Source organism: Toxotes jaculatrix, chromosome 5 (genome assembly GCF_017976425.1).
Source record: "Toxotes jaculatrix isolate fToxJac2 chromosome 5, fToxJac2.pri, whole genome shotgun sequence".
Lineage (NCBI taxonomy): Eukaryota > Metazoa > Chordata > Actinopteri > Toxotidae > Toxotes > Toxotes jaculatrix.
The window spans coordinates 20112242-20130833 of NC_054398.1; the positions used below are offsets into that span (position 1 = coordinate 20112242).

Genomic DNA, 18592 nt, shown 5'->3' on the forward strand with positions numbered 1-18592 from the left:
TGTCATAAAAAACGTCATAGTATAGTATGGCGTTTTTTTTCGGCCAAAATAAGTCAAAAAAAAATTTTAACCTCAAAATGTCATAAAAAACGTCATAGTATAGTAAGGCGTTTTTTTCGGGCAAAAAAAAGTCAAAAATTTTTTTGACCTCAAAATGTCATAAAAAACGTCATAGTATAGTAAGGCGTCAAAATCGGACAAAAAAAGTCAATTTTTTTTTTGACCTCAAAATGTCATAAAAAACGTCATAGTATAGTAAGGCGTCAAAATCGGACAAAAAAAGTCAATTTTTTTTTGACCTCAAAATGTCACAAAAAACGTCATAGTATAGTAAGGCGTCAAAATCGGACAAAAAAAGTCAATTTTTTATTTGACCTCAAAATGTCATAAAAAACGTCATAGTATAGTAAGGCATTTTTTTCGGGCAAAAAAAGTCAAAAAATTTTTTGACCTCAAAATGTCATAAAAAACATCATAGTATAGTAAGGCGTCAAAATCGGACAAAAAAAGTCAAAAATTTTTTTGACCTCAAAATGTCATAAAAAACGTCATAGTATAGTAAGGCCTCAAAATCGGACAAAAAAAGTCACAATTTTTTTGACCTTAAAATGTCATAAAAAACGTCATAGTATAGTAAGGCGTCAAAATCGGACAAAAAAAGTCAAAAAAATTTTTGACCTCAAAATGTCATAAAAAACGTCATAGTATAGTAAGGCGTTTTTTTCGGGCAAAAAAAGTCAAAAATTTTTTTGACCTCAAAATGTCATAAAAAACGTCATAGTATAGTATGGCGTTTTTTTCGGCCAAAATAAGTCAAAAAAAATTTTGACCTCAAAATGTCATAAAAAACGTCATAGTATAGTAAGGCGTCAAAATCGGACAAAAAAAGTCAAAACTTTTTTGACCTCAAAATGTCATAAAAAACGTCATAGTATAGTAAGGCGTCAAAATCGGACAAAAAAAGTCAAAATTTTTTTTGACCTCAAAATGTCATAAAAACATCATAGTATAGTAAGGCGTTTTTTTCGGGCAAAAAAAAGTCAAAAATTTTTTTGACCTCAAAATGTGATAAAAAACGTCATAGTATAGTGAGGCGTTTTTTTCGGGCAAAAAAAAGTCAAAAATTTTTTTGACCTCAAAATGTCATAAAAAACGTCATAGTATAGTAAGGCGTCAAAATCGGACAAAAAAAGTCAATTTTTTTTTTGACCTCAAAATGTCATAAAAAACGTCATAGTATAGTAAGGCGTCAAAATCGGACAAAAAAAGTCAATTTTTTTTTGACCTCAAAATGTCACAAAAAACGTCATAGTATAGTAAGGCGTCAAAATCGGACAAAAAAAGTCAATTTTTTTTTTGACCTCAAAATGTCATAAAAAACGTCATAGTATAGTAAGGCGTTTTTTTCGGGCAAAAAAAGTCAAAAAATTTTTTGACCTCAAAATGTCATAAAAAACATCATAGTATAATCGGACAAAAAAAGTCAAAAATTTTTTTGACCTCAAAATGTCATAAAAAAGTCATAGTATAGTATGGCGTCAAAATCGGACAAAAAAAGTCAAAAATTTTTTTGACCTCAAAATGTCATAAAAAACGTCATAGTATAGTATGGCGTTTTTTTTCGTCCAAAATAAGTCAAAAAAAAATTTTAACCTCAAAATGTCATAAAAAACGTCATAGTATAGTAAGGCGTTTTTTTCGGGCAAAAAAAAGTCAAAAATTTTTTTGACCTCAAAATGTCATAAAAAACGTCATAGTATAGTAAGGCGTCAAAATCGGACAAAAAAAGTCAATTTTTTTTTTGACCTCAAAATGTCATAAAAAACGTCATAGTATAGTAAGGCGTCAAAATCGGACAAAAAAAGTCAATTTTTTTTTTACCTCAAAATGTCACAAAAAACGTCATAGTATAGTAAGGCGTCAAAATCGGACAAAAAAAGTCAATTTTTTATTTGACCTCAAAATGTCATAAAAAACGTCATAGTATAGTAAGGCATTTTTTTCGGGCAAAAAAAGTCAAAAAATTTTTTGACCTCAAAATGTCATAAAAAACATCATAGTATAGTAAGGCGTCAAAATCGGACAAAAAAAGTCAAAAATTTTTTTGACCTCAAAATGTCATAAAAAACGTCATAGTATAGTAAGGCCTCAAAATCGGACAAAAAAAGTCACAATTTTTTTGACCTTAAAATGTCATAAAAAACGTCATAGTATAGTAAGGCGTCAAAATCGGACAAAAAAAGTCAAAAAAATTTTTGACCTCAAAATGTCATAAAAAACGTCATAGTATAGTAAGGCGTTTTTTTCGGGCAAAAAAAGTCAAAAATTTTTTTGACCTCAAAATGTCATAAAAAACGTCATAGTATAGTATGGCGTTTTTTTCGGCCAAAATAAGTCAAAAAAAATTTTGACCTCAAAATGTCATAAAAAACGTCATAGTATAGTAAGGCGTCAAAATCGGACAAAAAAAGTCAAAATTTTTTTTGACCTCAAAATGTCATAAAAAACGTCATAGTATAGTAAGGCGTCAAAATCGGACAAAAAAAGTCAAAAATTTTTTTGACCTCAAAATGTCATAAAAACATCATAGTATAGTAAGGCGTTTTTTTCGGGCAAAAAAAAGTCAAAAATTTTTTTGACCTCAAAATGTGATAAAAAACGTCATAGTATAGTAAGGCGTTTTTTTCGGGCAAAAAAAAGTCAAAAATTTTTTTGACCTCAAAATGTCATAAAAAACGTCATAGTATAGTAAGGCGTCAAAATCGGACAAAAAAAGTCAATTTTTTTTTTGACCTCAAAATGTCATAAAAAACGTCATAGTATAGTAAGGCGTCAAAATCGGACAAAAAAAGTCAATTTTTTTTTGACCTCAAAATGTCACAAAAAACGTCATAGTATAGTAAGGCGTCAAAATCGGACAAAAAAAGTCAATTTTTTTTTTGACCTCAAAATGTCATAAAAAACGTCATAGTATAGTAAGGCGTTTTTTTCGGGCAAAAAAAGTCAAAAAAATTTTTGACCTCAAAATGTCATAAAAAACATCATAGTATAATCGGACAAAAAAAGTCAAAAAATTTTTTGACCTCAAAATGTCATAAAAAAGTCATAGTATAGTATGGCGTTTTTTTTCGGCCAAAAGAAGTCAAAAAATTTTTTGACCTCAAAATATCATAAAAAACGTCATAGTATAGTAAGGCGTCAAAATCGGACAAAAAAAGTCAATTTTTTTTTTGACCTCAAAATGTCATAAAAAACGTCATAGTATAGTATGGCGTTTTTTTCGGCCAAAAAAAGTCAAAAATTTTTTGACCTCAAAATGTCATAAAAAACGTCATAGTATAGTAAGGCGTCAAAATCGGACAAAAAAAGTCAAAAAATTTTTTGACCTCAAAATGTGATAAAAAACATCATAGTATAGTAAGGCGTCAAAATCGGACAAAAAAAGGCAAAAAATTTTTTGACCTCAAAATGTCATAAAAAACGTCATAGTATAATCGGACAAAAAAAGTCAAAAAATTTTTTGACCTCAAAATGTCATAAAAAACGTCATAGTATAGTAAGGCGTCAAAATCGGACAAAAAAGGTCAAAATTTTTTTTGAACTCAAAATGTCATAAAAAACGTCATAGTATAGTAAGGCGTCAAAATCGGCCAAAAAAAGTCAAAAAAATTTTTCACCTCAAAATGTCATAAAAAACGTCATAGTATAGTAAGGCGTCAAAATCGGCCAAAAAAAGCCAAAAAGTCCTCAAAATGTCTTAACATCATTTTAGATCGTAATTTCAAAGAGTTGTAACGTTAACGTTAACTTTTAAGATGAGTTTTGGCAGATTTTTTGGCTTTATTTTTTATGTAGTAATAAAAGATTTATTATTATTTCAAGCGCTGTGGCTTTATAGTTTGTAAGGAATTCACCTTCAGGTACGAGCGCTCGCTGTGTTTCGCGGTCGCACGGGGTCGAGCTAGTCAGGTTGGACTCGTGTGGTGGATGTAGCTGCGTGTAGCTGCCGCTTAGCTTGTTAGCCTAGCTGATTAGCATTACGCTAGCTCGGTTGCTCCGAGCTAATTGGGGGGGTTGGGCGGCTGACCCGCAGAGTAACCGCCTCTCCGCCAAATATGGAAAGTACACTCCCACTAAAATCCAAGATGGCGCAGCTCAAATGCCCATGGTTTGGTCACAAAACCGACTCCCAGGAAACCAATGGGTGACGTCACGGGTGCTACGTCCGTGTTTTATACAGTCTATGATCCTAACGTTAGACTGGGATGATTCCGCACCGCTGGACTGGGTGAAACTAATATTTTGCATATTAAGGGGGGATACGAACTGCCACTCCCATTTTGAGCTGATCCCTGTTTCTACTGAAATGTGACTCATGTGTGGCTCAGCAGCTCAGTCAGTCATCAAACTGTCAAAAGAAAACAAGAAAGACGAGCAGGGTAAATTAAGAAAGAAGCCACACACACACATACACATACACTTAATTGCTTTTATTTGAGTAAAACCACATGCAAGCAACACACAAAGCATCTTCTTTTCCATGTTTTCATGCTACCAAATAAAGCAGAAATTGAACAGAATTTTGCCTCTTCTCGGCACACACACACACACACACAGTAGTTTTAATTTTAAATAGTGTTTGAGTATGCATAATATGTGCGAGCATATGTAGCTTACTTTAGTACACTCTACTGACTGTATATCATGTATATCATTAGATTGTTTTTATATTGCAAATAAAGTATTCATGTTAAAATCACAGTTCCACTTGTGTCCGTTGTCCGATCAGGCAAAAGGCCTCTCCAAACCAACCTCCCGGGCTGAATTTCAACCCCAGCCCACCCCTGCCCATTAGTTATTCATCCACCCAAGTGCTGCTTTTACTCTAATTTGATTTCGCCCTCCATTTTACATTAAAGCTCATTCCAAGATGGCAAGAAGTTAAGCACAGAGATTAACTGTGCATCTCTAAATCTCTTTAACAAATATACCCTGCATGTACCATTAACCTTGAACAAGCTGATTAACTTAGCACTCCGTTTCCCTCGCCAGTCCCAAATCATATTTAGAATCTGCTGCAGAATTTCATAATCCAGCCAAAATAGGATAGTACAATTATCTCACATTCAGCCGTAATCTGTTAGTGATGAAGATGGAATGCCATATTGATCTAATTTCATGGGAAAGTGATCATAAGCAGAACAAGACGACTTTGTGGATATTGTTACCCAGCGCGTCTGACAAATAGGGCCAAGTACAATAAGAAATCAGATGAAATGTTTGCTCGATGATCTTTCATGCGCAGCACTGTGAGCGCTGCGAGCATGTGAGTCTGTGTCTTTCTGTATCTGCCTTATCAGTATACACACCTTGATCATGGTTTGCGTATTTATTGCTAAACCTGGAAAAGCTGTTTCATGTTTCCGCAGCAGTTCCACTCTTAACATAGCATTCAATGAATCATGCTACTTAAACAAGTCTCCACACCAACATGTCACACAATCTGTATTTCACAGTTGTAGAAATAGAAAATGACATATTACAATTTAACAAACAGCCACCTATGTTATGGATTTATCTATTGATCATCCACAGCTAGCTCAATGTGAATTCACTGTTACAGCACACAACTCTCTATAAATACCATCACACAGTGAAGCCGTTCACATACTGTCCAACTCTGAACAAAATCAAGTTACTCCTGAGTGTAGGCTTACTTAGCGAGCCAGCTAACAAAGAGCATACAACATGCAAAGGAGAAAATTTTGGAGTTACTGGAAGTCACATTTCTTCTCTGTAGCTTCTTCACGTCATATCAACTCTCAATAGAGCAGACAAGATCAAGTGTAAAGGAGAAAGTGGAAGGTGGTGGTAGTAGATAGTGACACTCCTAAATCCATGCATGAGCTGCACCTGCTTCACCTGCTCTGCTACTTAACACATTTGACATTGAATACTGGGTAAAGATCTCTTCTCCCTTTGTCCTTTCTGTAATAGTTGTCCTTGCACTGAGCAATTACCGCAAGAGATTGGATAATAAACGTACATAACAAGGCGGACAATGAATTTTAGGGCAGATTGAAAGAGGTGATACACTTTGAACGAGTTGCGCAATATAGGGAGTACTCTGCACAAGATTGGTGCTCAGAGAAGAAAATTGACAGAATTCATCAAATGTTCTACAGGCATAAAACCTCAGCAGCAGTGTGTAGGGCCTTTAATGTGAAAAACAGCCCAGGGGCCTTGTGCAGTGTGTTTTATGTGGTTGGAGGGGTTAAAGGAGGCCTGTACATTGGTTCATGTAGAGATGTAGAGGGGATTGTCAGATTTCCCCAGTGACATTCTCTCTCTCTCTCTCTCTCTCTCTCTCTCTCTCTCTCTCTCTCTCTCTCTCCCTCCCTCCCTCCCTCTTGCCCTCTCTCCCAGTTTCCTGGAGCATTGCTTGAGTCGCTCAGACAGTAGCACTGACTGTCTGGGAGTGATTTATGCAGTCATAAGGGCTGTACTGTAGCGGACCTTGGCCCGTATTTTATTCTGACACTTATTATTGAAATGAGACATTTGGGTGTTAAAAGGAACCCAAGCCGTCATCTCACTGAGAGGATGAGGTAACAGTCACGCTCACATCCTTCCAGCATTTGGAATTACCTCAGGGAGTATTTAATTCTGCTTCTCTACTGAATGTTTCCGTTCTCACTTGTATATGGTTTTTTATTTATGAAAATGCAAATTGAGTTTCACATGTTGAAAGGCAGAATTGAAACACATTGATGATGTTGGAGCTGCAGTATAGCAGCGACTGATCATTTGCTTGGAGCTGTAGAAGAAAGAGACAGACTGCAGCAGTCAGTCAGCAGTGAGCAGTACTCCTGTCTCACTGTCCATTGCTTTACTGTTGCATAGACTCAGTTGGGGAAATAAACAAACAATAGCCTAGCGCAGCAGGAGGATTTATTTTTGCCATTCAGGGTCCTGGAGGTGTTCATTCTAGTTCATTCTCTCCATTCACAATAGTATGTGACTGGTGGCTAGAGCACTTCTCATGCTTGTATGGTCATAAATTTTCAGTGCAAAAGATGAACAGCTGCCAAGTCCAGCCAGGGACCTTTGCTGCAATTTCTCTACTCTTGTCTCACTGACAAAAGCTGAAAATGTCCCCAAAATTTCCAAGGAGCTTTTTGGTATGTTTTTTTTTTTGGTCTCTACAGTTCAACATTTTGGGAAATATGCTTATTTGCTTTCTTGCCAAAAGTTAGCTGAGAATATGGGCACCACTGTCATCTCTGTATGCTAAATATGAAGCAACAGCCGGCAGCCAATTAATCTAGCTTGGTACATATAGTGGGTAATAGAAACGAGGAGAAACGGCTTGCCTGGCCCTGTTCAAAGCTAACAAAATCCACATACCAGCACCTTCAGAGTTCCTTAACACATTATATCTAGTTTAATCTGCATATAAACCACAGTGTAACCACAGCGAAATTAATTTTACCCTATCTGTGAGACTTCTGTGAGTCTGTGTTGAGAAACATTGATGATATAATTAAGGAAAAAACTTGGTGGAAGTTTACAGTGGGGGAAAATACTAGTGCTACCTCCCACTTGGCAACTCCATTTGCCCAAGCTGTGTGAGTGGGCTTATTCACACAATGTCTGGTCATGTCTTATTACAGAGTGTTTGAAAGGTGTGTTCAATTCTATCACCACTCACTTATGGTGGTTCACCAGTAGCTGTGGTCCCTCGTCTATCTCCAGAGCACAGCTCTCGTGGCCATGCTTCCTTTGTCCCTCCTCTACTGTACCTCCACCTCCTCTGGCACTGTCACCATCCTCCATCTCCTCAAACTCTTTTATCTGAGGGCTCCACAGAGACGACTTACCCCTAACGCTAAGGGGTTATGTTGCCTTTTTCCCAAAAGATGAGAAGATGGAACAGGCATGTAATTGACGGCTGTAAGAGCTACACTCCCGAGGCTAGGTGACCTACATGTTACACTTTCTCCATCTGCCTGCATACACTTAACACCCCACAGGCTGCCATTCAAACCAGCAGGTGACGGCACAAAGGAGATGCAGACTGTGTGTAACGGAGGCTTACAGCATGTACAGATGTTAAGCACCCAAGGTTAGATGCACTGGTTAAATATGAGCATCAGATGCTCTTTCTGCTTCTGCTGAAAGCTTTGTTTACTTGTCAGAGCAAGTAAAAAGGATGACCTTGCTTCATTCAAATCACTGCATTGCCAGTTCAGTCAGGATACAAGTGAAGACAAATATGTTGAACACAGCATAAACTCTATAAAACTGAAAACAAAAACATTTCATTAAGATTCAAAGTGCTACATGCAAGTTGTAAAGCAATGGGTGCAGTTAATTCGAAAGCATAAAAAAGCTAATGGACTATTAGAGTCTACTGCCTGAGGCTGCCTTTTCTCCTTGCAGAAGAGGTACATCAATCACTTCTATCAGTAATCCCCTCCAAGCTGCTGGCAGTGTCTGTGCCTGCTGCCATAGACACGGTCCCTCAGCAGAAGGAGCATCACACGTGGCTGAAGTTGACATCTTAACAGATAAACTGGCCCCACTTTACTACCACTGTCACTACCTTCTGCCCTTGGTCTTGGGAGATATTGATGGGAGGCAGGAGCCGATGAGACAAAAGCACTGACAGAGGAGACGCCCGAGGAGACCGGCTAAGCTGCTGCATGTTTGTTCTTTCTTGCTTGTCCCCATACCTGAAGGAAAAATGATAAGATGGGACACAGATGAGAGAACCGTCAAGATTGTGCTTTGCTGTAGGCTCGCGGTTGTAAAAACAGTGACTTTTGGTGAAGTTTTCAAGTAAGTCTCTTTGTTTGCTCAAAATGGCTCAAAACAGCTTAAAGTGATGGGAGATATTTACTGAAGTGGAGACTTTATACACACAGCTGTGTCACAAGCACACAATTTCTGAATGTCTTTGTCAATATGGGACTCTACCACAGAGAAAATGAAAAGAAAGGAAAGAGGTTTCATCCTTTCGTTACACTCCACTAAGCTGGTTTACTGCATTTGTTGTGAGAAAGCTAGTGGTCGTCTCAGGGGCTTTGAATGAAAACACATTTCTCTTCTGGCTACAGCTACGGCATATCCATGTGCAAACAGCCAGCAGATGTGTCTCGGTCCAGCTATTCCATCCCATCACCATTTCCTTCCAACTTCGCATTTACCTGATCATCTCCTGGACCAATTGTCCAACAAATGATCTCTCATGAATAATCACCATTGTTTTGTTCCAGACCAATAAGATAATTCATGTTGACTCCGTGCATATGGAGCAGTTTTGGCCATGAAGCGCGTGCAGAGCTGCGTTGGACTCGATAAACGCCACAGCTGCTAAATAATTTGTTACAAACAGATTTTGTTTACCAGCATGTGTTTATGAGTGAATATGTATTTGCATACTTTGTATGCACACTTGAGGAGGATAGTTTATGCTACTATAACTACATTAAAATATGTGTGATGAAACTTTAACAGGCTACAATTCGTACTCAGAGGAGGCAGTGAATACGGGCAGAAAGTACGTTTAATTTTGTGAAGTTTAAAGCTGTTTAGGAAGCTAGCCAATTGCTAGAAAAAATATTCACATTTAAATCTCACTGTATAAAGACACCTTCAGCATCTTTAGGCATATTAGCTTATTGTATAATTCACTTTGCAGACAGTAAAGCTGACGCAAGACATCTCAAGGACTGTGCTGAAGGCAGATCTTCACTGTGAGAATATCTAGGAAGCAGCAGCCAGGCTTACGGAAACCCTTCCCATCTGTCAGACAGGACTATAGATCCACACAACTAACTGAAGCAGTGTGTTTAGCTGGATAGACATCAGCCAAAAGGACACAAAGAGGATGGCAAAGTCCCTCATGCGGGAGTTAAGGCTACTTAATATTCCTGTGTTGACTGGGAATTAATTGTTCCATCTGGCTCTCATGAAAACTAGTGATGAGAATAGAAAACAACACTACCTCCTCTTTTCCTGACGTGTTTCCTCTTGTTTCATTATGGTCATGGAGCATGGCTAGCAAGCGGTGAGGCTTGGAGAAGGAGGAGGAGCTTGGGCTGGACAGGCCGTACCAGAGGGAGAGCTGGGAAATTTGATCATTTTTCTCCAGGACTGTCATACGCCATAGGCTGCCTCATTTGTCTGCTCCAGCTCCTTTGTTTTCACCAAGCTCCCTGTTCCAGGATTAGGCTGTGGAGCGGCAGACAAGCAGGAAAATAAGACAGAGAGAGAGAGAGAGAGAGAGAGAGAGAGAGAGAGCTAATTATTATAGTGCTCCATGTTTCTTTAATGCAGTACTTAAAGTCTAATGTACACACTTCAGTGTTTAATAACTGCTGACTGGCCAAAAAAACAGACTGAAAGGAGGTGTGAGGGATGGAGGGATGAGGGAAGCTGCACAACTGCATGTTTTTTTTCCTTCAAATTGCCCCGCAGTTCCACAGGAGTGGTGTTGACCCAGTTTATCTCCCACTCAGGTGATTAATGCAACATCGCTACAAACAAAGGTCACATCAGGAGGCAGGGGAGCAGGCCAGAGCACAACAAGAGCTGAGGGAGTTATATATGGCTACTGTTATGGCTGAGAAAATAAGTTGTTTTTTTTGTTTTGTAGGGCATCACTCAGTCTCTAGAGACACACACACAGTAACAGACCAGGAATGAGAGTAACACACTATTATTGGGTTATGAGCATTATTACATTAGGAATTTTCTGCAGGAGGTAATGACGTTAGCTATGTGGAAGTCCCTTAAATTGAAAGAATAAATTAAAGGGGCAGTCCACTGATTTCAGATCAGTTTACTTAAGAGTTGCTCAGTGTCTTCTGTGGCACTTCTGGACAAGGCTTTCGAAAGTTAGAAAAAACAACCCCTGATCAGGGAGCCAATGTATCTGGAGCTTGGAGCTACTCTCTGCCTCTACTTTGTTGATTTTCACCATTCTTTCTTTTTCCTTCTTACAGTCTTTCTCTTGTGAGTCCCCCAACATTATAGAAGTGCAGTACCAAATTGCTGGAAGCAAAGAGATGAAGCAAAGTTAGAACACCAGCCGTATAAGACAAGGAACCAAATGACTTGTAAGGCTGAGTGTGTGTGTGTGTGTGACCCAAAATGGGAATTGAGACCCATTTTGGGATATTTTTAAACTGCCTTTGCTTTTCATTTGTTCACATAATGCAGCAATTCCCAATCTGGGGGTTGGCGCCCTTAAGGTTTCGCAAGATCAATCACAAGGGGTCAAGAAATAATTAATTTCTTGACCCCTTGTCCCCCTGACTTTTCTTTACTTGGTCTTCTTTTATACTTTGTTTTCAGTACAGTATGTTAAACTCTGCAGCACAATACATACATGGACAACAGCAGACACTCCACAAGCACACCTCTAGTTTCTAAAATGATTTTGATTTGAGAGGGTGAAATAACGGCTCACAGCTCACAGAGATACACATCCTGAGATGAGGGGGCATCGAATATAATTAATCTAATTGTCAGAAGATTGATAATAACAGAAAATAATTGTTTATTGGAGTCCTAGTTACAAGTCAGAATGGTTGGGAACCACAGACACTGGTCGTGTATAGCTCAAATGGGTACAAAAAGTGTTACATATGGGTAGACATTAGACACTTATTAGAAAAAAACAGTGCTGAGCCTGGCTTTACAGAGGATTGATGCTGTCAGGTCTTGTCAGTACTTTAATGAAGCTCAAAACATGTTGAGTCATTTCTTCAAAATATTCAATGTCAAATTCACAAGGATGTGTTACAGAACATGCAAAAGTGAAGAATTAGTGGTGGAATATTTGGGGTTGAAAAAATCCCTCTCTATAGGAGTTCCCTGGTGGCCTCTGTGTCTTTAATGTTCATTTAGAGGCACTGCGTACAGTACACGCAGCCAGAGTTACTTGAAACTGTCGACTGCTCATGAATTTAGGTCATTTTGTTACTCAGAACTAGGCTATGGGTTTTTTTTTTTAATTTCTGCTTCTATGTTGCATTTTAAAGAGAGGTTGTGATTCAAACCCTGGAACACTGCTTCTGTTCAGTTTCCCAGCCTTGCTGTATTTTTCCACAGCTGACGCTTGTGAATATAAATGCTCTCTTTTACTCTTCTAGTTATCATTTTAACTCATTTCAGTTTGCCGTGTGAGCAAAATGCTCCACTCCAAAACCATATTTAAATACAACTGCAAGTGTAATTATACTGTGTCCATCTTTTTTCTTTCTCTCTTTCTGCGGTTATCTAAATTACAATCTCTGGTTTCAGCATTTATACCAAAGCACATTCTTAGGTATTCCACAGCCACGTTTTTTTCTTCCAGAGAAATTGATGGTGCTAAATGAAGCGATGATTTTCTTTATATGTGCCAGCTGTAGTGCAAATGGTTTTCAATCTGCCAGAAAATCCAGTTCATTTTGTGAAGATGAGGTTGAAGATGGACTGAGTGAACAGGGGTCATTTGGGCTTTGATCTAACGGTCTGATAATGTTGCATCAAACAGTAATTTTGTGTGTATGTTTTTCAATATTGTATTCATAAAGATTACTTTTTGATCATCTGTCCAGAAGACATTCAGGGGGAAAAATGTACAATTTCAATTTCTATCTTAATGCATCCACCCTGAGCACAACTGTAGAGCTGTAGCTGTGTGGGGAAAATTGCTCTGAATACACAATATTGTATTTATGTCTTGCATGTTCAGAGACAAGACTATGGAGCTGATGTTTTTTTAGAGCTATCAGCTATACCTTGGCTTCCCTCTTGGCTTTTAGTCTGTCATTTAGCCAGAAAACTCAGGTTTGTCTGAACCACACAGATTGTGTCCATAGCCACAGCAACCCTGCTTCCTTGAAACATTTCTATCACAAGAACCAATAAAACAGACACAATAAATAGTTTGTCATATCACACTCAAAACATTTTCACCCTGTCTTTCTCAGGTGAATGGGAAGGAGTTGTCCAAGTCCAGCCATGAGGAGACTGTGGAGGCCTTTCGCGCTGCCAAGGACCCCGTCGTGGTGCAGGTCATCAGGCGGACCCCCAGTGGCCGCCCTCATGGCCCCCCTCAGGAAATCCATGTGGTGGATGTGTGCACTCAGACCGACATCACCTTTGAACACATCATGGCGCTGGCAAAGCTGCGGCCTTCGACCCCTCCCGTGCCTGACGTCTGTCCCTTCCTTCTCTCTGACAGGTAAGTACAATAGGAAATGCATGTAGTTATTTTACATCCTTGTAAATCAACAATGCTCAATGAGATTGTGATTCCTGTCTTCTTAGACCAAAGAAATGTGATTCAGAACAGTTAAGATGGTTTTAAGCAGGTCAGTGATTTGATATAATTTCTTTTTTTTTTTTTATTGAATTTGATATTAAGACAAATTATTCCACTTCAGTGCCACAAAGAACAATGCAGAGTTTGTTGTTATGTCCTTGTTTTGACTTTGGCTAGTACTGATGGTAATTAAGTAGGGAAAAAAGTATTGAGAGGTGTTATTAACCTATAAAGCAGAAATATCAGTGTTTGCAGAATTATCTTTACAAGTCAGTTTTATTTATATAGTGCCAAATCTTAACAGAAGTTGTCTCAGCGCACTTTTCAAACAGAGCAGGTCTAGACCGTACTCTTTACAATATTATTTACACCCATTCCCCCATGAGCAAGAACTTGGCAACAAGTATGCAAGGCGCCTGTAAAATATAAATGAACTGTGAAACCCCTCTGCATAGTTAATTAAAAAAAAATATTGATGTGTTTGTTCTGTGTCCTTCACATTTTCTTTTCACCAACTGGACCCACACATTAAAAAAAAAGGACAGGGCTAAATACTCATAATTAACCATTAATACAGAGCGCATGTGTAATGTATGGCTGGCATTTCAGTGGTTAGTATAAAGCATTAATTTCAATGCCTAAGTAGATGAACAACAAGTCTGAAAAAACAGAGAATAAATATAAGCAATTCAAGTCCATCAAAAGTCACAGCCTCAAGAGACTTTGAAAACATGGATCTGTCAAGTCATAGAAATTGTTATTCCCACATCGTTTGAACACAGCACAGAGAGGGCCTCATGGGAGATAGTTTGTGATTGACTGGCAGATGAAACACATTCATTCTCACAGATAAATCAATATGAACAGTTGAATTAGTGCTAGGGGACTATATTTCACATGCCTCCTGTATATTTAGGTAGTCATGCACAGAAAAATAATTCAGTTGTAAGATTAAGTACTTTTGTTTGGCTCACGTCTATAAATTTAGAAGAGATGAAAAGATGTGCTCAGGTTACTTTGTGTGCAAAAACAACACATGTGGTGCAATCACTAGAAATGTAATCATATCTTCAACTGATGCTGGGTAGTGCAATACCTCAAAGACATGCTTTTATTGTTTATGTGGAAAAAAAGGCATAAAAATATGTACAAAAAAGATCCTGAGAGTGTAAAGTATCAACAAGAGAATTTCCTGGAAAACAACAAAAGAAACAGGGTTCATTATTTCCTCTTCTGGCATTTTAGTTTAGATTCTGTTCATCTCAAAGGAAAAGTAAACTGAACAAGAAAAGTTTAGCATAAAGGAGGATCTGGGTTTCACCTCATGGGAATGAAACAATGAAACAACAGCGATGCGAGAGCTTTATAGCACAGACCTGGGAAGTGAGGACTATACTGGTGAACAAAGTGTGCTCCGTACAATAGATAATTAATTTCAACATTGATGATGTGTGTTATTGTCAGTGTTACACGCTAGGTAAAGTACTATACAGGACCGGATCAAAATCATAGCCACATGTATATATCTCACATTATCACCATACAATTCCCCACAGGGCCTTCTTGCCATAATTGGAGCTGCTTGGCATATCCATTTTGGCTCATGGAAGGTTTACAAGGTGATTAAAGCAAATGGGCTAATAAAAAACTAGGCAACACAGTGCAACGTGTGCTTGCGGGCTACTTATAGCCCCAGGCCAAGCCCAAATGTAATCAATGTGTCCCATAAAACTCACATTTTCTTCTCTTCATCTGAGATCAGGTGCACAATCCAATATACAGCAGATTTTATAGATATAACAAATGTTTGTCTCTCTTACTTTTGAGGCTAGATTGTAAAATCTGTAATTGTATTCTTTGCACCTACTGCCAAATGTTGTTGTATGTGTAATATTGAGGCATCAAAGTATAAAGAATTCTGACATTTACCAGTCTGGTTTCGTGACTGGAAGATTGTTTTGAGACAGTTTTACAGAGCTGGGTAATCTGAGTGTCAGACAGCCCCTGAACACATCACTTAACATATTTAACAGTGTCTTTTTGAAGTTTTTGTCCACCGTGATTATCTTGTGTGGCACTGAAGCTGCTCATCTTGTTAGACCCTCACAATGCTGTTTTGTTCAGTGACTGAGGGAAGCATAATAGAATTACACTGTACAATGTGGGGGGTTTTGTCTGTCAAGAGCAGGAAGCAAATTATGTGGATATGCTGTTATTAGCAAGGGGTTGTACTTTTATCGCACGCACTCCAGCGGCAGTGAAAGCCCTTGACAAATCCTTTATTCCTCAGATTCCAGCAAAGACAAAGGCAAGGAATCCTGTCACTTCGAGGTATTGAACACATTTAAAAGAAAATGAGGAAAAGGATCTTGCTTACGCCTTACTCTCCGCCTCTTTCTGTTTCTCTGCCTCTCTCCCTGTCTGTCTTTCCCTATCTTTCTTCCTCTGTCTGTCTCCACTGACAGCTGTCATTCTCTTCACACAATGGACCAGGATTACTATGAAGGGACAGACTACCTCTCCCCTCTTCCAGCTGATGGAGAGAGGACAGAGGAGTTCGAATATGAGGTGAGAATCACACATGACATCACTACTAACTACAGCTTTTATTTGATTTATTGGCTGATTTCAGGTTATCAGTGATATATAGGTGCATATGTTGGCAGATGAGTAACAAGAGATTGCACTACAGAAGATACAAAGGTTAGAAAGAAAATTCTATCATTATTATACAGCTTGTACACCAGAAAGAATATATACAAACTGATATATAGATATATGTATACGTACATAGGAGCAACCTTTCTTTGGAAGTTTTCCAGGCTTGTCTGACTGGTTGGAGGTCTCAGGGTAGACCCAGAACTCGCTGGAGGGATTACATATCCCATGTGGCTCAGTAATGCCTCGGGATCCCCCAGGAGGAGCTGGATAATGTTGCTGCGGAAGAGCCACTTAGCTTAGCATAAAGTCTGGACTTTGGCCCGACTCTTTCCAAAATTTAAAAAATTGGTCTGCCAGCTCCTCCAAAGCTCACTAATTAACATATTGTGCCTCCTTTGTTTGATCTGTACACAAACAAAAACATAAAAGCGGTGTAGTTTTTTTATATGAGGTAACTTTTGGCGAAGCACAGTGAATTTTGGTCGTCTTGAGGTCACCATGAAATTACCAGGCAACCACTAGAAAGTCACATATTTATATTGGCATTGATCCCAAAAGTCTTGTATTAGTAGCTGACAAACTGCTAAAACTCTACAACAAAGTTCTGCCCATATGTACAAACACATCTAACCCCTGCAACAAATGGACACACATTACCTCAACACTAGATATTTAATGATGCTTACCAATTGGTGGAAAGGCGCAAACACTAATTGACTCTACAGGCAGATCTCAAGGGGACAGTAGTGACAGATGATCTGCCACACTGCAGACAGCGTGAAATATCCCTTGCTTCCACTGGCAACGAGGACTTGCCTCCAAGTTTTTGCTTTTTTTTCCTCTACAAGGCGAAAAGAGAAAATAGAAAAGCTCCAGTGACAGCGTTACCTGAGATTTGCTAATTGTTTTCACAACTTTGGAGAAAAACGCTAGCAAGCTGGTTGACTCTGAGCTTGATCAAACCCAATTAAAGTCAGGTGTGTGTGGCAGGTGCTGGTAAGAAACAAAAAAAAGAAGGAAACACATTTCTTTGCTTCTGCAACTTTACTGGAGTGTAAGTAACAGACGCAGTTGGAGAGGTGATCTTTCTAAGGCTGCTGATCTCTGACACATACAGATATACATACAGATGCACTGATTCAACTGTGATGGGAAGAGATAAACAGCTTCTGTCTCCGCTCGCTGCTTTGGTCCAATATTCTTTATTTCTGAGTCATTGAGATGCAAGCATATTGTCATCTAGGGCTCCGACTGGTCTGATGTATGGTGATTGCTCACCCCTCCCTCTTCTTATTTGTTTCATTTGAATTTGTTCTGAATGCTTCCACCCACTGAGCTTGAGCTGTTTCTTCACATCCTAAAGAGATTTGTGCACCCACTTGGATCACAGAGGCCCTAGTGTCAAATCGGAATAAATATAATATATGAAAGCCTCTCTTTATGCCTCATTGCTATTAACAAATCCTATTATACTGTGTGTGCTTTGTAGCCCGCACCGTTTTTTTTATTTCATGCTCGGGGAGTTAGACACCAACTAATGCAGCCCCACTTACTGTATGTCAACTGAAAACGCTGCGAGGGGGATGTAGGTAAAAGCTGAAAAGCCACTTTCAGGGTCGACCTGATCCACTCCCGCTGAAAGAGAGAAAAGAGAAAGAAGGAAAGACATTTCTTTAAATTACCTTTGTTAGATGAAAAAGCACAGTGGGGGAGAGCAGTTTGCCATCACATCACAGAGAAACCATCTAAATCTAATTCACCTTTCTAATACACCAGGACACTGATGTTTCTGTTAGGGTAATCAACATTTGAGAGTTCTGGAGTACAGTGGCTGATGAGGTGGAGAGATGCCACTGAAATACTCACTTTTAGTGTATGTGGGTTCATGTGAAAATTTGATTTTCATGTTTCTGGTCTTTGTACTTAATAGATAAGTGGCCACAGGATACACTGCGTACTGCCAGATCTCCATCCAATCCAGCCGAGCTGTTTTCATAGTTATCAGTTTGTGTGGACTAAAGACTGTATTCAGTGAAACATCAAGAGAAACATCAAAAGACTCTTTACAAACACCTGTAGAGTTCATACATTAGTAATATGACCTCCACCTTAGAACCTTCATGACTGACAGTGTGTTTACATGCACATAGCTGCCCTAATCAATACTTTTATATTAACAATGGATCAAATGACTGATGTACTGCATGTATGATGTGAAAGGCGTCACTTGAAGTGATGAACCCTCTGAGTTGGCATCTCTTTGCACATTGTTTTGGTTTTACAGCCTGCAGTTTCAGACCAAAAACAGCCCAGAGTTAAAACACCTCAAGACGCTGCATTGTTGTGGTGTGCTACTTCAGGTCCTGGTGAGAAAGACAGACAGAAGGCAGCTGGTTGAGTAAGAGGTTTATCAGATGCCAAAGTACTGCAGCGCTTTTTATAATACTCTGAGACAGGATCACAGCTGTAATTACCAAATTTTTCATTTCAATGGTTGCAAGGTAAACCGTAGAAATATGACACGAGTTACAGTTGTAGCAATGGAATGTGGGCTTGCACATATTGATTGGCCTTGCTGAATGACGTTGTGTTGCAAAGTTGAGCCAGGTT

At 38.7% G+C, this 18592-nt stretch overlaps 1 protein-coding gene across 1 annotated transcript in view; it reads left to right on the forward strand.

Annotated features, from left to right (window-relative positions):
- Positions 1 to 18592, forward strand: part of LOC121182614 (PDZ domain-containing RING finger protein 4-like) — a 136065-nt gene that overhangs the window by 103434 nt on the left and 14039 nt on the right. Inside the window, exons 3-4 of the mRNA XM_041039210.1 lie at positions 12987 to 13240; positions 15787 to 15889. Of these exons, the coding sequence (XP_040895144.1) occupies positions 12987 to 13240; positions 15787 to 15889 (357 nt within the window). The remainder of the gene's footprint in view (positions 1 to 12986; positions 13241 to 15786; positions 15890 to 18592) is intronic.